Raw genomic sequence first — 22,417 nt, forward strand, 5'->3', positions numbered from 1 at the left:
TAAGACACGGATCCTCGTCGAGAGAACTAAATATTTGATAACGGGGATACGTAGAAAGAGCGGTTTGCTCGAAACAAGCATCAAGAGCCGAGAGAAATCCAATCAGCTGAACTCGCGTGCACTCCTCGTGGTCTCGAGCTCGAGGAAAAACGGTCCCAGCCTCTTCGAGTCTCGTTTTCTCGCCACTTTGCGGGCCGATTAACTTCACCGTGTCGCTGAGGACTCTCAGCCGTTTCCTCTTTCGCGCTAACGCCACCCTACTCCCGTTTTCCGGATTTCAGAGGAGAACTACATGAAACTGGCGGTGGAGACGATGGAGGAGCTGGAATGGTGCCTGGACCAGCTGGAAACCATTCAGACGCATCGATCCGTGTCCGACATGGCCTCTCTCAAGGTATGCCCGACTTTGCTTCCTCTCTTTCTCGCGTGGACATGCTCGATTTCACCCGTGCCGTCGACTGGAACGAAGCTCGCCTCTCTTTGATGCGACTCGGGACTGTTAGGAACTGGTTTAACGCTACACGGTTTTTCATTACTCGAACGACTCGATTGAAACTCGTTTTGCGGGATGTTAAGATTGATTTTCGAGGGAAGAAAATTATTCGACAGTCTGCGTTATAATTTTAGATTTTGGGGATATTGGATTGAGATTGAGATTGGTTTTGAATATATTAAAGCTGGCTTATGTGAGAGGATAGAGTTTTCTTATAGTTGGACCACCTGTTGGAGGTGATTCGGTACTCTGGTTACAGAGATACAATGTTAGTCATCTTGGATCAAGTTGAGATTGATTTTCAAGACGGATCCTAAGATTCGAGGTCAATTCGCGTGACAAGGAACAAGCTGGTTCTTGTCTGGAGTTCTCAGAACGCTTTACTTCAGTTTTCTCATCTGGGGCAACGAAATAAAAAAAAAAAAAGGAAATACTAACGAAGACGGAGAAGTCTGAGAGAAATTGTCTTCCGATAGTCTTTCAGCGTACGAACGATTTTCTAACTACTTTCACATTCCGGTTAGCAGAATTTTCAATTTCCTGCTGTCGTAAAAAGGGAAACTCCGTCGCGTTAACCAGACGACAGATTCTACTACCTTTTTACGCGTTTCGAAGCGATTGGAATCCGCTGACGCGATTCTTGTCAACTGGATAACGAGACGATGACAATTCTCGGACATTTGATGAATTAATAACAATTAAACGTAGAACGGTGCGCGATGAATTCGAAATTACTTCAAAGAACGAGTCGTGTCACGTTAAATTTCCGAACTCTATTCGATTCGCTGGAAACGAGATAATCGTAGCTATTTTACGATTCGCAGAAGTTACGGTCGTCGTAGACACTGTTCTTCGAACTTGAGAATATTAATCGTATCGAGTACGAATAACTGCGATGGACGGTGTTTCGGTTCTTCGAAACTCTGCTGTTCATTGGCAGAACGCTCGTTTCCACAGAAGAACGTGAAAGAACCGAAGGAATTCCATTGCCCCTTCGCGTATCCTCGTGTTTTCTTATTATAATCGAAATTAACGTTAAATGTGTCATAAAATGAATGTCTTCTCTCGAATATCGATTCAGGATATCCATAGAGTTACTTGCAATCATAATGCAGGTAGAATTTTTACGACCGCAATAAGAACTATTTACCAAAGCGCTAATGAGATTCAGTTTTTACTCGCGTCGAAAGAAATGGGGAAATACTGTGCCGCCCATGGTAATAAGAGCAAGAACCAGGCAACTAATAGAGTCATTTCATTTGGCATTTACCAGTTCGACGATGGTAAAAACGCTTGGAAATTCCGAGTTGTCGGCGAAATGGAGAACTGCATAACGATTCGTTCGAATTGCGTAATTGCAAACGCGCCACGAAGTCAGGATGACTTATTATTCCCCTTTAGCTAGACGCAATCGATCTGCAATCCCATCGCGTTGCATCGCGTTCGATCGTAAAATACGTTCGTGTCGCAATTTTTAAAAAATCACTCGCTTCAACTAGGCTGTTTTGGGAGATCGGAAAATTTGTCGATGGCTCTCCTCGTGGTGTACGATATCGCAACGCTCTTGTCAGTTCTTCGATACGTCGTTCGAAAACGAGGGAATCGACCTCGACGGAGCCGCTCGAACACGCTCGTCCTCACTTTCCTGGCGAACTTGATTTATTGCCGCCCGCTTGCCGCCGATTCTTGGAAAGCGGAATTTTGACCGAGCAGCCTCGACTTCCTTCCGTAGGAAACGATTCTTTTTTTCACCCGTTTTATTTCCGACGATGCTTTCCTTGGCTGCCGAGGAAATTCTCGTAAAATTCGCGCATCACGTAGCCGGGTCAAGGCAGTGCGTTACTGCCGCTTCGATCCACCCTCTTCGTTTATTCCCCGCCACTTCCGTTCCAGCTGCTTCCCTCCGTTTCGGCTGTATTTTCAACCGGAAAAATATCGCGCGTAATTACCACCCTCTGTCGTCGACTGAGAGACGCGCATCCTGGACAGTTTTACGCGACCCCGTTTCGTCTCTTCTCCTTCTCGCTTGTAATTTTTAATTGCCAATTCATTTTATGTCTGAACGTTTTGCAAATATTTCGCGGAGCGTTTCGCGATACGCGAGGAGAACGTAACGCTACTCGTCTCGAGTCGACGTTCGGAGAAATACGTTCGAGAAAAATCGTTCCTGGAAGCCTACGTAAAAAAAAAAATGAATAAAAGCTTCATCGTTCTCTCTTTCTACGATAGCACATTGAAACATCGGGTTTGCTTTAAGAATCGAAGTGTTTGTTTCTTCTTCGCCGTTGTATCGTTGGGATCGACGATTTCCAAGAACGTGCCCGCGCATTCTTTCCGCATTTTTATTGGTACACAATGATTTCCGAAATTATGTAGAAGCTCGTTTCTAGAAAGTGTAGCGGGCGCGTGTAATTTTAGCGGTCGTACCGCGTTTTGGAGAACCGCGGTCGAAGATCGGATTCCTTTTACTCCAGCTTAGATCCAGACTGATCGATCGCGTTAATATCGCGTGATACGATCGTTTTCTAGTTTTGTTTACCAGAGGAAGAAATTTCTAGAAGGCTCTCCGAGTAGAGAATCCTGAAACGCAATCAAGCATCAAAACAACCTTCGCTCCAAAGCAGGCAAAGATGAAAATAGACCGTGAAAATAGAATTTACATCCGCGGCACTTGTACTATATCAAGCTAAGATTGACTCCGGAGCAATTTTCGCACGTGCTATTCAGGCGCGCGTCCAATCTTTTCGCGTTTGTTGACACACACGCATTCAGGAGGGACGTTTACGACTTGTTTTCGCCTGCCGGCGGCCTCGACGAAGATTTCGAAGCGGCCTCTTAACTCCTTCGCTCGACTTCGATCCACGAACACGTTACTAGAAGGCAGGACTACGCACGGTTACGTAATTACGCGGCAATTTCGTGGCCAAGGCGATTGATGAATCGTGGACGACGCTCGAGTGCCCCGCGATCCATCTCGAGTGTTGCATCGTCGATGACGTGAAAGGTACCGCGCGATTTTTCGAACGCCAGGCGCCAACGTTGGACTTCGAACCTGTGCACTTAACGGTTTCTCTATTTTCGAACGGCTCGCGATCATTTGTTAGAAGATGATTTGATCGTTTGATTATTTTTCAAAAGCAAAACGTTAACGCGTCCGTCTTCGCGAAATTATGAACAGAATTTCTGGAAGGAAGACTCGAGGATCTCGCTCCTCGCTCTAAGATGTATACAGGTGTGCTTTAAATTATACACTGCAAGATACGCTATTGTTAGGGTATCGTCGAGTATCGATTAAAAATAATTGTTTGATCATTGGGAGTCCGTGGACTTTAGACTCGTTGAAGTCGGTCGGGATCGGACTTTGCGCTTTTTCCAAGTAAAATTTCGAGAAGCTCGTTCAACAGTTTCTTGTCGACTCATTGCGCGTTCAATTCTTCTCCTCTGATTAAACAAACCTGTACGAAAATATTGCTGCGCTTCTCGCGAACCGCGGTCCTATATTTAAGCCCGCACTGAAATTTGGAATCTTGTTTTTTAATCGCCACGCCAGTCGTTCTCGTGCCATTCCATTCGAAACTGTCGCGACAACGAAAGTGCTCGTTGGAAAAATATTAAATTAAACGATTAGCCGTAGAGTGAAGAATGGCCGATGTAATCAGCTGGTTAACAAACGCGTTAAGTGCAAAGTGTCGCGGCAATAAAAAAAATTGAAAGGAAAAAACAAAAGAGAGACAAACGGGATTGCTCGCGCGATACGTTAAACGTAGCTCGCGAAGGACTGCGAGTCCTCGTCTTATCGCCGCTTCGGAGGCTTCAAAGTCGCTTCCTATGATAATAAAAACGAACGACTCGCGTGACTCAAGGGCCGCCCTTGTCTATTTCGGCTTTTTCTGCCGTGGGAAATCGATCGATCCGAATCAATTGACCTACATCGCCGCTCATCATTAAGCGGGGCGCGAGTCGGTCGACATGTAGGCCGGTTTACACGTGGATGAGCCGTGAGCACCTAGCAGGTGGCTGTCGTTGCTTTATTTAGAACTCATCCGAGCCGTTCAACTCGACTTTCCACGCGGTTCGAGTCTCTCGAGTCGAGTAGTTCCTGTTTCGCAAAGTTCATTCAGCTTAAGGGTCGCGTTTATTAGCGTCCGCGACGCGGGAACTTATCCCAGAGGTTATACGGTGGTAGTAGATGGCGCTAGAACCAGTTGCAGTGTCCCGTCCCGCTTTGGGTACTTCGAGGAGCAACGCAATTGTCGCTCCGCGAAGTCCCTTCGTGTTTAAGAATAATAAGTCGCATTTTTAACGAGAACTTTCAGAGATTAAAGCGTAGACTGTGAACGAGTCACGTTCGCGAGTTTGTTAATTAGAATTTGTTTGCCGTCATACAACCTCGTCCCAAGGAAACGGTTATAAGGTTATATCACTCCAATAAGTTTCGAATAAACAAATGCAAGTTCAATGACGTCAAGTGTTATGTATCCTGATACTTATACTCAGCGGTAATTATTTGTAACAGTTGAGGCCAACAAAAACAGCTTATATAACGTTATTATAATAATAACAAATAACGTCAGCCGTGTATGGAAGACACGTAGAAGCGTATGTGGACTATAAATAAAGGCGGCTAATTGCCACGCGATTGTAACAACTGCTGTATTTATTATCAGTAATATCGAAATACCTGCGCTACGTGACAAATAATAATTAGAGGTAAAAATAGTTTTCGGTTAAGTGAAATAAACGAGGCACGTTTTGGTCGAGCGGAGCAATTTCCATATGCATGTGTAACGTGATTCGATAGTCGTCACGTTGTTGCTGACCTTTACTACTTGTCTGTCAGGCCACATTATCTACTGTCTCCTTAATGCAATACTTATGCTACTCGATATCGAATTCAACCGTTGGGAATTTCCCCACCTTGTTGTATTTTCCTTATCGTGTATTCAACATTTTTTTAGCACGCACACACGCGCAGCTCGAGCCTCTCGTGTGTTTGTGCGAACGGAACAGAGTAATATCAGTGAATTATTCAAGGGTATGTTTACTAGGTAGTTAGTTTCGAACAACGATCAAATTAGCGAATGGAAAGCAAACATCGGAAGCGATATCTCATCGTACGATATAATTTGCATTAAAATATAATGGCTACGCCCACGTAATTGATAATACGATCGTAAAGCAATAATATTCCTGTTTAGTGAAATAATATCCGCGTCCGCCAGGTATCGTTACAAATTATAATAATAATTTACGCTTTCGTGCATTCCTTCGGCCGGAATTAATCAGTTTATCGCTTTTTCTTTGAGTCGATCTATTCCTAAAAGGTATTGAGTGCAGCGCGCTCCCTTTGATCGTTATTATTGGTAGAAACTGTCGCGTATCGGTGACTCAAGGAATACCAGAGACGGTGGTAATAAAAGCAGAAGGGCGTCGTGACGCCGGCGCTGCTTGGCCAGACGCCAGTTTCATGGATTTTCGGACGTATTCGAGGAACACTCTCGTTTATCTCATTTGGCCCGCGAGAAAAATAAATTTCGTCTAATATGTCTAGTTTTATTTGCTTTTCTAGAAAGTTGGAGGTGTTTGTTGCGGATTGGTGTAGTTCGAGGAATTAGATTCCTCCCGGAGGATTCGCGCATCACACAATTGTACCCACTGACGCAAGCGTGATCCCAACACGTGCACACAGGCGCACGTGTTGAGTGCAATTAAGTCTCTCGATACAATTTTTCTAACGTTGCTTGCTTCAAACCGTCTCTCCTTTGCACGTGCAGCTCATCGTGAAACGATTTCGCGCATCGACAGACTAAGATATTAGTTAATAAAAATACATGGACCCCTGTACAAGCTGCCGCATCGCTGTTCACCCCAATTCCACCCTCGAACGCGTGACGCAATTTTCTTTAGCACATATACTTTGACGTAACCGCGACACCCTCCTAAAACATAGCACAGCACCTGGTTATATTCCAATTTACAGCGGAAAATGGGGAATCTCCTTTCAAAATGTGAAATTGGTCCACGAAACCCACAAAGGTTCGTCGTGGGGACCTTCCTTATCGATTGTCCCACAAAATGGAGAGACGCTGCGCGGGAAATCCAGAAGAGTCCGCCGCGGTCGTTCTCATCGTCGATCATCCCATAAAGCTCGCGCAAGCTCGTTGCCAGCTTTAATTGCTCAGCAATTTTATCAATCGCGCTGTCCGAAGGAACGCGCAACGCGATGGTTCTTCATTTAGTTTAGCCTACGAAGTCGGCGCGAGATCGATCGTAAATTTTGCTCGATGCTCGTAAACAGGTACGCGTTTAAGGCAATTACCAATGGACGCCTCGATTGTAGGTGGATCTCGTCGAGTACAGATAAGAACGATAGTAAATACACACACCGTGACGCAAAAGTTGTTTGACGTACGCGTGCGTTTGCTTTTAGATAGGTCAACCGACGAGACAAATTACCCGCGATTATGGCACCCGAACGTGGGATTCGAGTGCGGGGGAAAAAACAAAGTTTTTTCGCGGCACGTTTGCACGGAATTTTGTGTCTCACCTTTGTTTTTAGTGCTCGCGACAAAATTTACTGTTCTATTTGCTCCCAGAGCCGCAGTATCCGTGTTTGTTATTGTACCGTATATGTTGACAGTGATTAATTGGGTTTCAATAGCTCCAGCGATTAAATAAATATTCTATTTTCGGACATCGAAGGCGATAAGGAATCCGTTTTGGTAACAAAAGAATTCGCGCAACCCTCGTTAAGCGGTTGCGAATAGAAGATTGCTGATAGGTAGGTGGCTGGGATGTTAATTAATTTTCTATGGAACGCCATGCTTTATTGTCGGTCGAGCTAATATTGGTCCCGTTAATCGTGGCCACCACTTTCAATTGGCTATATTTAATCAACGTGCTAATTAGAGTGCCGCGCGCGTCGTTAATTGGAGAGTATAAATTTGCTTCGACATAATCTCGGGACGAAAACTAATTAACCGTCTCTTCCGGATAATTAACTCTGAATCTGGCGTCCCGACGAATGCCACCGTACAAGAGCAATGGATCTCAGCGCTACGATGCACAATTGTACCTGAAGACTTTTATCGCATCGACGACTTCCTACTCGCTGCTGAAAAATCCGCGAGCGCAAAACATCTGGGGCGAAAGATAAAGTGCCGCGCTGAAATTTTAATTATGCAAAATATTATTTTTCAAAGTAATTAACGTTTAATCAACGTTTATTAAAAGGCTAATTAAAACTTAAGAAACGAGCGAAGTTTTGCTGCGTCGCAGCTCCGTAATACCAAGTCCACTGTAGGTCGCGGTAATTAGTTTGAATCAAGGTACGAGAGCGTCTACAAACTAACGATTCCGTTAATTAATAAAAAATAAACTTTCGTGTATCAACTCTGCATTAAATCTTAACGCTTTCGCGAACACTCTGAGAAATATCGTTCGACAACTCGCGATAAAAGTTGCTCGATAAACCAGGGGGTTCCGTGTACCGGAAAATCCTCCGCAACCATCTTCGTTTCCGCTTCGAAGCTCCTCAACGCAGTACCGTAACACTGATTCACGATTCTAGCGTTCGTTTCACGTTCCGCTAGCCTCTCGCGAGCTTAATTTACGGCTTTGTTGTTCACTATGCTCATTCATCGCGTTTCATACATCCGTGGAGCGCCACGCGGTCCAGGCCTCCCGATTTAGCGAACCATCGCGGTTGCAGCGGGATGCGATTTTGAAAATATGATTTATGATGCAAAACAAGAGCGTCGAGACGCGGCGCGAATAGAATTCCATTTAAACGCGACGTAGCGATGGGTATAAGTAGACAGTCTCTACCAAAGCATTCCAGTTTAAACCGTTCGAGGTCAATTCTCGTGGTGCACGATCGATTGTTAATAAAAACTAAACGATGCTCGATCTTAGAATCCTCGACACGACGTCTGCGCACGCTTATGCAACAGCGACGATGCGTTTCGAACGAGTTCGTTCCGGCTTCCTCGACACGCGTTCAGATAAATCATTGCGTCGATCGTGATGTCGAAAAATCGAGCAGTGTTTATTGATATCGTCGATTCCACGATAGTCGTGCATGCGCCAGATGCGATTCTCGTGACAGTTGCTTCTCCAACGCACCGTGTAATCGATGCTAACAGCAATTCGTTCGCCACGCGTCCACCGCGTGAACAATCAGAGCTGATACCCGCGTCGTGTCCCTTTCGCCTTCTCGTCTGATCGATTCGTTGACTTCTCGTGCACTCGCAGATTGCCAGTGCGTGTTCCCTCGCGTTTAAATTGGACGAGAGCGATCCCTTTATCGTATCTCGCGCGATTTCGTTGACAGGAAAGAAAGAAACTGTCAGAAGAAAATCTTGCCAATCACGAGTAATCGGTATGGGAACGCGTCTCGATTCTGATGCGTAAATACCGTCGAGATATAAAAACGAATTGGAATCGTCATGTAGAAGCAATTAGAAAACGGTGTTGATAATTTGAATTAAGTAACGTGAGAAGATAAATTACTCAATATGATAATTTCATGTTACTCGGAGACGTTATGTAAAGCTACGATTTAATGCTACAATCAAAACAGATGAAAAAACAGATTTTTCGAAAAAAATTGATTCGAATGCACGATTCGCAGTAAACAAAGGGGTGGCCATTCCGCGTTAAGAAATCGTTATTCCACAGTGACAGATATTATCGGTTCTCGTTGTACGTGGACAGGAAATAACTCTTTCGTCGATTCTTCCGGCAGAGAAACTTGAAACACCGTGCAATCGCTTTGTTATCGACCACTGAATCGCTTGTTTTCCCTGCCAGCCGGGTTCCTCGTCTTTTACAATATTTATTATGCATTCAATGCTCGAAAGGACTGCAGAAAAATCGAACGGAACTCGTGCCGTTATTCGACGCCAATCGTTAATGTTTCCAGACTGCCTCTGGTACTCGTAAAAGTTACAGAAATCGATTCGTAGCCATCAGGATCGTTGGAAATAATTTATTAATTGGAGTTCCTCTATTACAGTCGTCGCGAAAGGGGTCCTAAAAAAGCTATTGACTTTCAAACTGAAATATGTTGCGAATACGCAAGTTGTTGGCACGTGTGTATGTTTCTAACATAATTCACTCATGTTTGACTGGAACTCGTGTTAGATCCGCCCATAGAACAATTCTACAGTGAGTTATTAATAGTTTTTCTATTATTGTCTATTTTGCCAAATCGCTCATATTTATTTATTTGCTTGCATACTCTAGCTGGATATAGAATGCATATTTCGAGATACAACAACTGCATAAATATTCGACCATCGCTGTTATCGTTTACTATTTCTGTTTATCTGCTATTTTATTGCTCCCGTTGACGCATTTGCGCAATTTGTTATTTAAAAAACGTACGATGCACGAGAATTGCGCGACTTTCCAAAAATCGGGAATTCTATCTCAGGATTTCCGCTGAGGTCGCTCGTAACTCGTAAGAATGATTGTGCACCTGGTTTAACGACAATTCGAATCATCTTCCGCGTATTTAATGGCTACGTGAAATCGGAATTTCCGGGGAGCCATGATGGGGAGCTTGCAAGTTTATTTGGAGCGTCTGAGGACGCACGGAGGACCGGAAGTGGATCGCCATTGGCGTCAGAGAGCCATCGACGCTCTTTTCCTTTCACCAACAACTTTCGCATTTCGCTTCTGACGAAATTCTTCGATGGTCTCGTTGCGTCAATGGCAGCCATTTAATTCGTTCGTACTTGTGTACGGACCGTAAATTTAATTAATTCTCTTCGCGCGAAGAATATTCAATATTTCAGAGTCTTGAAAAACATCTGGCTACAGTTTCAAACTAATACGTCCGACGATATTTATCGATGTTTGTAAAATCGTAAAATTCATTGAAAAATCACTTCTAACAATTGACGTGCACGATTGTATCGATGGTTGTTTGTACCAAAGGTTCGAAGTCCACGCTTCGAGGGAAGACGTGCCTCGCTCGGACTTTCCATTTGCGAGCTCAGAGGCGATACGATCGTAGCGAACCAGAGGAGCAGTAATCGGGAGGAAAATTATCTGTCCGTCCGTTACATCGTCGTATTTAGCATTTCGAGATATCGCGCACAGTGAGCGTGCACAACGTCACGTACACTCAGCGTAGATTTAACCCCAATTACAGATCGCCTAAAGCGTTCTGCGCGCGAGAACCTAATACAATTAGTTTCTTCGCGTAAATTATTTTCCCCCAATCATCTGCTTCCTACGAGCATAAATCTCCTTCGATATCGCGTTCTCTTTCTTATCGCAATCGTCGAGCTTGAAAAATCATCATTGACGTACAATTCTCGTCCCAATTAACAGGAAGTGACGATAAATTCTTCGTCGATTCCCAAGAATCAATTCCACGGCAAATATTACGTTTCGAGAGAAATGAAACGCCAAATAAGACTGTTTCTCGTAACGAGCGTCGCCGCTAGCTCGAATCGAGACGATACACCGTGGACCAAAAATGTGCAACGTTCGTATATCCGTTGGCGCGTTTCCTCACTTCCTAATTAGGAGGCAACGAAGACACCTACGAGTCCCTCGACGCGAAACGACGATTTCGCGCTTCGAAATAGACGGTCCTCTTCGCCGAAACCACCGGTTGACTCATGTCGAGCGCCAGTGGGGCGAAGGACCCGTCCGCTGGACCGTTCGCGGAGAGTCAGGTGGATTCGTGGGCGATGATATCAGGGCTGGGGAAAAGTGGTCGCTCGATTTATGGAATCGACGCCGTTTCCCTTGAATCTTCGGTGATAAACTTCGCCGTCCGAATCGACAGGGTTTTTCTTCTCTTTTTACCACTTCGTTCTGCATTGGAAAACAAGACACCGTCGCAACGCGTACAATTTACACGCTGGCGTAAAAACAAGGAATGTTTTTCGGGGTCTCGCGAAAGAAATTTGTACGCTGATTGAATTTCCTAAATGGAAGACGTTAATTTAAAAATAAAAGCTCTCTCTCGAGAGAGGAGGGCGGGTTCGAGGTATCGTTGCTTCCAAAAACTGAACGAGGTGCCAGAGATCACGCGAATCGACGGGATTCCCTTTAACTTTGGCTACACATCTACACACGAGGAACAATCTCACGCTAAGAACAACATCCGAAAATACACGTCAGAGGTGTTTGCTATTCCCCACTATTATTATCCGCATTTCTTGCTATTACTAATATTAGGAATTACCTGTAACGACGCTGCCATTGGAAGCGGAATGTTTCTCGGTAGCTTTGGCCCCTTATCCCCCAAGCATCTGGGGGTACGCAACAATTCGCTCGTAATAATAGAATTACATTAAGCGGATACAATTATCTTCCTCATTTTTTATCGTTAACGTTGCAACTATTTCCCCATCGCACCGTGTTTCCTCTTTCTCCTGTTATGGAAACAACTCGCAGCAATTCCACTCGTCGTTAAAGGTACTTAGCGATACTGTTTATCATCGTTTGTCCACACTCATCTAATTACAACTCGTCCCTCCCCTCTCGCATTGTACTTTATCGCAAGTATCGCTGCAATCGTTGTGTTATTGCCTCCGCTCTTACTCGTTTAATAAAGCGTAATTGCGTTATAAGTGGCGTGGCCACTTCCTGGATCTCTCCATTAACGAACGAGGAGAGTTTAAACGTTGGAAAATGTCAGTGGCCCCGAAATTCGCGAGAGAAAATCCGCCCCGCTACCGTCTGGCAGCCTCCTCGCCCGCGCGGCTCCATCCGCGGCCGATTCGCGGCGTCGTGCACGCCCGCCCCTTCCATCGTCCGCGCGCAACAGCCGCGGAACTTTGCCCCGGATAAAAAGCTGGCCGCGGCGAAACCGGCACGTAGACCACGCTTAGCAGTCGAGCGACATCCACTTCGGCTGGCAGTCCCGCTCAGAGGCGCAAGTGCAACTCGCTGATAGTCGTACAGGACTATTCGTACGCGGTGAATCACGTACTCGCTTTTTTCAAGTGCGCTCCACGTGCATCGTTCGCCGCGAGATATCGTGACAGTTACAAATTCGCGTGTTCCTGGGTACATCGAGTGTACCCACGATTCGTGGACATTTTCTGGTGGTATTCCTTGTTTTGGTTTCATTTTTTTTTTTCTGACGAACTTGGAACCATTCTAGTCACAGACTGTTTCCGTTTGAGTATCGAAGACTGACTCGTAGATAGTGCGCTTTTTGTCTCTCGCTGAGAGACAGGGTAAGGAGAGGTGAAAGTGACGCGGTTCTCAGCTGGCAGACGGTAACGTCTCGTGCTGCTGGCTCTCTTTTACTGTGTTGGAATTACTCGTGACGTCCTTTCGTGGTACCCGTTACGGGAAGACCGGGAAGATGGTCCAACAGACGGACGCTGAGTTCGCGACCGGAAGTCTCGACGATTACGCCAGGTACTTCAATTATCTGAGGACCCTGGCGGATCTCACGGCCATGGCTAGCATCGTAGCTGTTCAGGTAATCGAGTGTTCCAGGATATTGCACTTACTGTGTTACAAAATGGTATTTGGGAGGCGTAACATTTGCTGGATTCCATAAACGTTTCAGAAAGTCGAGGGTGGAAGTTATTCTCGAAATTAGTCTATCTAAAATAGGAATATGTTTGAATGTTAGTCATTCCCTTTTTGGTGCGTCGTATTTTTACACTAATGGAGTTCTAATTAGGTATTCTTGCCATGTGACTTAGGTGATTAGTCAGCAATTTTTCATGAAATGAATCATCCCACTTTTTCACTGCAATGTGTGACGACTGAACTAGTTTCGTAGCTTGTGCGAGGTCAATTTGCTTCGAGGATTAATTAAAAATTTGGACTGTGAATGATAGAAGACTAGCAGCGTGGAACAGTTGTTCAAAGATAACCGGATAATCCTCGCCAGTTACACGGTGTTAACGAAATTGATATGTTAAGCTGATAATTAAACTTCTGATAATTAAATTAAGACCTGAGGTAATGACTCGTGATTCGAGGTGTTTACCCAAAGATGTTCCACCTGGTCAATAACTTCGCCTTTTAAGTGTTGCCGAGGATTTCATAACCGCCGATAAAACGAGCATCGTTGGTTAACATTTGAACAGGCTTGTAATATATCTGGTCGAGGAGATAACTCGAGCGACGATTAGATATCATTTTTCTGGAGAACAGTCGAAAATTCTAAGGGCCAATTAACACGGAACGATATGGAAATTCTAACCGATACAGAGCTCTCGATCGAACGCTTCCACTGCTTTCATGGAGCTCTACATTCGTTAATAAAGAAGGGAGACTCGATTGCGTGGACGCTCGAACATTTTAAGACAATTCGTGTACGAGCAGAGTCAATTATCACTTGACCCTTATTGATGAGTGATAAAAAAAAAAGTGTTCCAGACGGATCGCGTAGTCGATTAACTCCATTTCTCGGTTTCGCGATAAATGCTCGCGATGACGAGAACATGTCGTGGTAATTCGCACTTTCATTCTGAAATTATCATTCGCCTATTATTAATTAGTAGATAATATCTGGCGATACCGTGGGGATGCAAATTTTATTCATCCGCAGATAAGCATCGATGACGTTCTCGAAACATTTCATAAGATAAGAAACAAAAATTAAATTCAGTAGGAGCGTGACTTTAAAAATACCGCGATGAATAAAAAAAAAATTAGTTATCTGAGAAAAAATATATATTATTAGTCGATTCCAAAGTCTGATCGAGTGTAATTGTATGCTCGCATCTCGATTAGAGTATCGACGCAGGAATAAGATTTTTTTCATCGAAATTGGAAAATCAAATTGTCGCTATCGCGTTAATTTTCTTCTTTCGATAGAGAGCCGTCCGCGGTATTGTTCGCGGGAAACTTTCCAGAACAAAGTTAGCCAACGCTTCCATGGATTACCATCGACGATAAAAAACCGACGAAAGTCGAATCCTTCAGACAATGGCCGCGGATTTGGAGATATACGAAATCTCGATCTGCCATGTGCCAGCGTGGAGACGATCGATATCTCGACGAGCCTCAAGGCCCTTCAATGCCACGTAACGAGGGCAAGGTGGGCGCTCAAAAATCGATCCGCTCCTCTATTCTAACCTCCAACTGCGACGTTGCATCTCGAACACGAATTTATTTAGAAAATTCGCTCTCCTTTGCAAACGAGCATTAATATTCTACGACACAATGCTACGTGCTCGACGATAACGGTTCCGGAAAAAGAACGATAAGACGACGAATCTGACAATTAGTCACCTGTTAAAGTATGAAACCACCTTCGAACATACTTATTTAAAGTATCGATCGTTCCTTCGTGATATTCGTTAAATACTTGCAATATGATTTTCTTCAATCGAAGATAAAGTATTGCGCTCGATGCTCTCGATACTTAGAATTGTATGACTGAGTGAAAACATTTTGTAAAAGTTATCGTGTGATCATAGGAACGATGAATAATGATGGCGGTTATCATTAATTCGCGTGTAAAGAAGTACGTGGAAGAAAAAGTGGAGCAAAAACGTGTTATTGCAAGTTGACCAATATTCAAATGGCTGGGCATTGGTTTCAATGAAACGACTATCTGACCTGGCAGGCTTCCAGTTTTTTCAGAAATTAGACGTTTAATTTATTAGCATTCTGATTGGATTTTCTTTTGTAATCAGATAACAGCGGCGTTTTATCTCCATTGTTTACCGAAACACAAGGGTACGGATTAGACTATCAAACGTTTCACGCGGGATATGAATTTTTCTACGAAACGGCGCAGAACGGTGCTCGATTCGAGTGTGTTTGGGAACTCGAGGCACACTCGACGCGATTTGGAAATCGCTCGCGAAAACAATCGATAACGCTCTTCCGCTATTTTCAATCGCGTCGCAGATCGTAACACAATCGAAACGATCCTCTTCGTAATTTTTATTCCTCGTCCAGATATTTCAACGCTCGCGACGTATTCGAAGAAAAAAGTGTTCGTAAAAGTCATCGTAACGATAAGAGTTATCAATCGACTTGGCGATAAAGGTGTCGTGGGAGCGTTTAATCAAAATGCTTGATTAACGTCGACCCATTACGTGACGTATTCGATCGAGAAACGATTTGCATTTCTTTTTCTCTCGTACGTGCACGCACAACGAGTGGACAAACACGAATAACTTCGAGTCGAAACGAATTGCTTTGCGTCGTTCACCAGCGAACGATCTCTCGCGTTCATCTAATTCAATTATCGAAAGAGAGATTAATTTCTATTTTTAACTAGTCGAGTACGTTTTTTAACGAAGCGTTATTATTGCGACGAATTGTTAAAAATACATCGACGTGTTTCGACATTCTACGAATACGTGCTGCACGAAAGTCCATCCGAATTTCGTCCACTTTGGACTCGAGTAGTACTTTTCCAGGGTTCGAACTCGTAGAACTTTCCAAATTTACTTAACGCTAGATCTTAGATACGGGAAACCTCCGCTTATCGAGATAAGGGGCTCTTTATGGAAATTCACCAGAAAATTTTATGTGCCACGTTGCACGTCATCAATGGTAACGCAACTATACTCGAAACACGTCATAACGAGCAGATACGTTACCGTGTTGTTATTGACTTGGGAATTATCGCAGAAAGCACAGATTTAACTAAAAAACGAACTGACTCGATAGGGATTCTTTTTAAAAATTTGCGGATAATTATCTTCGTTTATAATTAGACTGAATAACGCTTTCGATTTTGCACTTTTAACACAGCACTCGTACAGCTGTACACTTAAAGGAATCGTACGCTCTTAAATTAGATTTCCTGGTCTAGACCAAGTCTTCGCGCGATGTTACAATTACAAATAATACTCTCTCAGATTGCAATCCTTGGATTAAATATTTGCATACGCGGTTCTATAGATAGACAGCGGCGGAACTTCCTGTTGAACTTGGATTCTTTTAAATACTTGCGTCCATTAATATCGCATCGTTCTACAATCGGATGAAAACGAATTTCTAACCGAAAACTTGGTCATTCTTTAGAATATCGTTCGAAGGTCTCTTCGATTGACTCTAAACTCTGGTTATTTCGCTGGTGGCGCCAATAGACGAATCATAATCGCACCCTGACCATCCTCAACGCGTCGCGCCGCGAGAAACGAACGACGTGGAACGCGCGCCAGTAAAGAAATAAATATTACCGGGAGAATAAATTATCGCCAGGCATGGGAAGTGTTTTGCGCGATAAAATATATCGATGACGTCGCGTGTCGACTGGTATCTCGAATCGATCGACCCGATCGAACGGCATTATCGGGCGATCGCGGATTCTGTCGGCCTCTGCGACGAATTATCCGCGCTGGATTTAATCCCGCGCGACGATAATCCGTAACGTTATCGATGATTCAATCGCGTTGAATAAATATTCTAATTATCTCCGCGTTATGCAATCGCATTGTTAATACGCGTCCGGTGGATCTGGATTCGAGCGGTTGTTAAAAATCGCTATCGCGTGGATCTTTATTGGCGGGAATTAAAAGAATTGTTATTCCCGTTTGTTCGTGGCGTAATTTCGTTGTCGATTGATAAGGGAGTGCCTTTTCTCTGCCCGCCGCTTAAATTAAAGTCTTATTTATTTACGATCCTTGCGATCGCGACGTTGATTAATGACAACGCGTGGTCGTCTTCTTTTTTGAACACCGGCATTAGCGCTCTATGTTTTTTAGGATCGACTCGAGAGTGCTGGTGAAAGGTCGTTCGATAATTTATTGCGCGCGGTTCACACCTGATAACCTAATTAGTTTTCTAGAAATTTTACTTTCGTTATTGCTCGAAGCGATCGCGAGATCGCTCGACGAGTAGCAAGCAAACAATTCAAAAATGAAAATTTGGATATTTGAGAATCTTTTACTTGACAAGTAAGGAAGAAGACGGAAAGTGTGCAAGTTACACAACGAAGCACCCAAGTCGAAGCACCCAACACTCGCAAACGCGAAACATGAAACGAATCAGAGGCGAAGCGATACAAAGAACAATTGGCCAATAAATTACGACGAGGTAGATAAGAAAAAATTGGCCGCGAGACTCATTGAGCGATCACGTTATCACAGCTCGAGCACGCGACAGCTGTGGAAGCTCCTCCCGTGCAAACAGATCCTACGGCTTCCGAGGTGTGTCTCGTTCCTCGAAACAGTCGATTCGATAACAGGTCAGTCCACTTTTCCGCGCCGTTCCGCGTCACAATTCGGCGAGGTGCAACACGTAATCGCCTTGGATCAGATGGGAACCGTTTCAGCGGCTGCCACCAAGCTCAGACGCTCGCTGATAAGGCACGTCGAGGCGGGCAAACAAGCGGTGCAGCGATCTGTTTGCCAGCTCCCGAGCGTTTTCACGAGACCTGTTCGCGCGTATCCGTCTGCGGTTGTGATGTCACGCATGTGCGTCGAAACTTCACGCGAGACGCGCAAATATTGTAAATTTTCCGTGATAAGGTGCTCTCCCAGCCAATCAGCACGCGGGAGTATTCGTTGTCTTCGTTCGCTCGATTTTCTTTCTCGTTCTTCGCTTTTATCCTCCTGACGATCGTTTCTCGTCTTTCAATTGGGATTTTCGTTCTTTCTTCTTTCCTCAGATTTATTGCTCTTTCATGTTTGTGGATTCAGCTTTATCGCTGGACGATTTATTACTTTTATTTTTCTCTTATTTTTTGGTGAATGAACGAGAATTTAGGATAGGGTCATTTAAGAACGGATTTACGTTTCGAATGTTACGAGGTTCAAGTGTTTTGTAATTTACCATTGAGCAATACTTTCTCGTTCTATCGAATTGTTCTCACTGTTTCGAAATTCGATCAACGAATTAATCACGTTCTTTTTCTGATTACAGTTCAAGCGTATGCTGAACAAGGAGCTGTCCCATTTCTCAGAGTCCTCAAAATCTGGCAACCAGATATCCGAGTACATCTGCAGCACCTTCCTTGGTAAGTTTCTTTCGAGCAGAAAAAAAATCCACCGCGTAGCCCCTCGATCCTTTGCCAATCAGAGAATTCCCTTTAATTGGTCGCGGGAGTAAAAGAAAAAAAAAAAGAAGGATTTCAACCGTTCGTTTACAATTGACTACGAGCCCAGGCACACGTGGAACTATAAAAAAGGCGAGGAAGAAAAAAAACTAAAAATAATTCGCCATTTAGTCGAGGTCGTGAGCCCGGAGCAGATTTACCAGGGACAATGAGAGAGCTCTCGGAGGCTCTTACGCATTAAGAGCCCTTGAGACGCCGTAAATGTACGCGCGCATATATCGCGATCACTCATCCCGCGTGTTGCTCTCTTTGTCTCGCGCTGATTCCTGTTTGCTCGTGGAACGAGGAATCGAAACGCTTGTTTGCGCGATCCCGCCCTCGTCCACGAGCTAATTCGAACGCGCCATAAACCGTTTCGTTTTTCTTATCTCGTAGTCCAATTAAAAATCGATATCTCTCGATACTGCACAATATAAGGCGCGAGCGAACGAAAGGCAATCGATTTGTTATTGATTATTTCACTGAAAATCACGATCCGTTCGCTCTCGATTCGCAGACAAACAACAGGAGCTCGACTTACCCTCGCTGCGGATCGAAGATGCGGTCGCGGCAACCGGAAGCACGGACGCGAGGGCGGCGAAGAAGAAGGACCGGGCCCAGAGGGGGCCAGCGGCAATGTCCCACATCAGCGGCGTGAAACGGCCCCTGACGCACACGAACAGCTTCACAGGGGAACGCGTGCCGCTTCACGGTGTGGAGACGCCCCACGAGGAGGAACTTGGCAAGGTAACGCGTTCAATTTCGTTCGCTTTAGAGCAGCCACCTGACAGAGAGAACGGAACAGGTTCGTTCGCCACCGCTGCTGGTTCCAACGAACCAATTGACGCGTTTACATTTATCACTCTCAACTCTTCTCGGGATTCTGGCCACCCGTTCCATCAACTCGGATGTAGCCGCGCGCGTATCAACGAGGCCGTTAATCACGCGACGAAGAGTTATTGAGTAATATTCACGGCTCGAGTGATTCACGTGAATTATATAAACGGTTCCTAGAACGTGAAAGCGAAATTAATTAACGGTACCGCGCGCTTTCTAGCCGCCCGGAAGGCCTCGATTACGGATTCAGCGTCCCTCGTCGAGTCAAAACAATTGCACAACCGGTCTCAAAGTCGAGCCGCATAAGAAACTGTTTTATTATAATGAACACACTGTTACGTTTCCTTGATAACGAGAAGGAGGAGTATAATCGTGGTGTCGATCACAGGTTGGGGAACAAATTTGTGTCACCAGCAATTGCTCCTCGTTTTACACGGAATTCCGTTCTCTCTGTTTCGCGGTAAGGATTTTGGTATCTCAATCGAAGCATATTGTATCTCGACACGCGTTCCTGATAATCCTTGAGCAATCCATTGAAAAGTACCTCCAAATCCGTGTTAATTAAATTTTCGCGGCGCACAATCACCGAGCCTTGGTCTCCGCGATCCGCAAATCGGATCTCGCGATTCGCTCGATATTCATCGAGGCTACGCTCGTTTGCTGGTATCACGACTAATCCCAGGTCGTTTCTCTAATTATTAATCGCTGGTCTGATACACGTGTAATCCCTGACACGGTTCAAAGACGGTCGCGTCTATTCCGTGATTCCACGTGCGACGTCTTCTTCCTTGTTTACGCTGATTTCACCACCAGCTGTGTCCGCGCGCTCTTTCTTTTTCTATTCCATACTTCAACGATGTTCCAGCTGTTATTTTAACTACTAATAGTCAAGGAGACTACCTCGATAAAAGCTATAACCTCCAATTCCTCCGGTTCTACTAGTTGAGTAACATCGTCATGCTCCGTGCACGTGATCCATGCACGAGACTTCGTATTCGGCGAAAGGTGAATGGCGCGTGGTTACTCGCGAACATGTGCCAGACGTTGAAAAATTCGGAACGAGGTCACTGGCCGACTATAACCCGGTTTCACGAATCCCTTATCGTTACCATCGTTTGCACCGTGATTCACGTGGTACCGCGAGAACCAGCGAAGGTGACTTGTTCGAGGAGCACTCGAGAAATTGCACAGTTCTAGACACAACTTTCGTATGATCAGTGCGACCCGTTTTCGATGTTAATCGGACCATTTTCCGACTGAGGGACAGTGTTCTTTGGCTTTAAAGAGACGGTCCTTTTGATGCTGCGGAACCGTTGCTCGATCGCCCACGCTGCAGCTCAGAGTCGCGAAATGGCTTCCAACTCCTTATTTGGCTCGGGATACCATGCACCGTTTGTTTGCGCAGCGGAACGGCTAGAATGTTCCCAGGAATGTTTGAGCTAATCCTGGTTATTTGATTTCGCAAGTGGCTTGCGAAGTGTCTCGATCGAAATTTGTAAGATCGCCGCTTGAATCGTAATAAACAGACGCGAATTGGGATATTCTGCCCAAAATATTTATTTTCAAACTCCTGGCTCGGTCGATTTATAAAGTTCGAGCGGAGCCCGCTCGCGTGTGCGTCTCTCGATTGTTCGACGAGAAAGCGGGGCCGAGACTCACGATGCGCGTGACTGTTGCAGCTTCTGTCAGACATCGACAAGTGGGGCATCGACATCTTCAGGATAGGCGAGCTGAGCAACAACAGGCCGTTGACCTGCGTCGCCTACACAGCCTTCCAGACCCGGGATCTGCTCAAATCTCTGGCCATACCGCCCAAGACCTTCGTCACCTTCATGATGACCCTGGAGGATCACTACGTCAAGGACAATCCCTTCCACAATAGCCTGCACGCAGCGGATGTGACCCAGTCCACCCACACGCTACTAAACACGCCCGCACTCGAGGTTAATACATATTCAATCGCTGTTACTATTGTTAGTTTCGCAATCTGAACGCAACCCATGGGACTTCCCAAGGTACTTCCCTCCCCTCTACTAGGAAGCATTCTTTTTTTCTAGTTAAAAAATGCAATAACAGTGATACATCCTTGTTTAACGAAGCAATTAGGACCCTCGCTTATCGAGAATCGGTGCTAAGTAATGTTCCTTGAACTCGTCGATGTTCAACTACGTTATTGCAGCGCAATTAGCTGATCGAAGTTTACTCTTCTCGTTACAGTCCGTGTTCACGCCATTGGAGATCACAGCGGCCCTATTCGCGGCTACCATTCACGACGTGGATCATCCTGGACTCACCAACCAGTTCCTCATCAACTCGAGTGAGTATCGCTCGACTAGTCGAGATCCTTTTGCCAAGTGTATCTCGTGTCTAACGTAACCTCGTATTCGTCCAGGCTCCGAGCTGGCCCTGATGTACAATGACGAGTCCGTTCTGGAGAACCATCATCTGGCAGTAGCCTTCAAGCTGCTTCAGAACGAGGGCTGCGACATTTTCGTGAACATGACGAAGAAGCAACGCCAGACGCTCCGTAAAATGGTCATCGACATGGTCCTATCCACGGACATGTCCAAGCACATGTCCCTGCTGGCCGATCTGAAGACCATGGTGGAGACGAAGAAAGTCGCGGGCTCAGGTGTGCTATTATTGGACAACTACACCGACCGTATCCAAGTTCTGGAGAACCTGGTGCACTGCGCTGACCTGTCGAACCCCACGAAACCGTTGCCACTCTACAGACGATGGGTAGGCTTGTTGATGGAGGAGTTCTTCCTCCAGGGAGATCGAGAACGCGAGCAGAACATGGACATCAGTCCCATGTGCGACAGGCACAGCGCCACCATCGAGAAGACACAGGTCGGTTTCATAGACTACATCGTGCATCCTCTCTGGGAGACCTGGGCTGATCTGGTGCACCCAGACGCTCAGGATATCCTCGATACGTTAGAGGAGAACCGAGACTGGTACCAGTCCATGATTCCCCCGTCGCCACCGTCCGACGACCAGCAGCAACAGCAACAAGGGAACGAGCAGCAGTCTGAGAGGATACACTTCCAGGTAAGAGTTTTGGAGCATCCAAGGTTGGATCACGATCCTTA

General features: G+C 45.3%; 1 protein-coding gene across 15 annotated transcripts in view; it reads left to right on the forward strand.

Moving 5' to 3' along the window:
* Dnc (phosphodiesterase dunce) overlaps positions 1 to 22,417 on the forward strand; it is a 219,903-nt gene that overhangs the window by 195,417 nt on the left and 2,069 nt on the right. For 14 of the 15 annotated variants that reach the window (XM_076901305.1, XM_076901311.1, XM_076901312.1 and 11 more), the window contains 6 exons: positions 282 to 394; positions 18,314 to 18,407; positions 19,003 to 19,232; positions 21,002 to 21,265; positions 21,540 to 21,639; positions 21,715 to 22,376. In XM_076901305.1, the coding sequence (XP_076757420.1) occupies positions 282 to 394; positions 18,314 to 18,407; positions 19,003 to 19,232; positions 21,002 to 21,265; positions 21,540 to 21,639; positions 21,715 to 22,376 (1,463 nt within the window). Of the gene's footprint in view, positions 1 to 281; positions 395 to 12,805; positions 12,951 to 18,313; positions 18,408 to 19,002; positions 19,233 to 21,001; positions 21,266 to 21,539; positions 21,640 to 21,714; positions 22,377 to 22,417 lie in introns of those variants that run through there. The other variant, XM_076901314.1, reaches the window with a different exon arrangement.

Source organism: Xylocopa sonorina, chromosome 9 (assembly GCF_050948175.1).
Source record: "Xylocopa sonorina isolate GNS202 chromosome 9, iyXylSono1_principal, whole genome shotgun sequence".
Classification (NCBI taxonomy): Eukaryota; Metazoa; Arthropoda; class Insecta; order Hymenoptera; family Apidae; genus Xylocopa; species Xylocopa sonorina.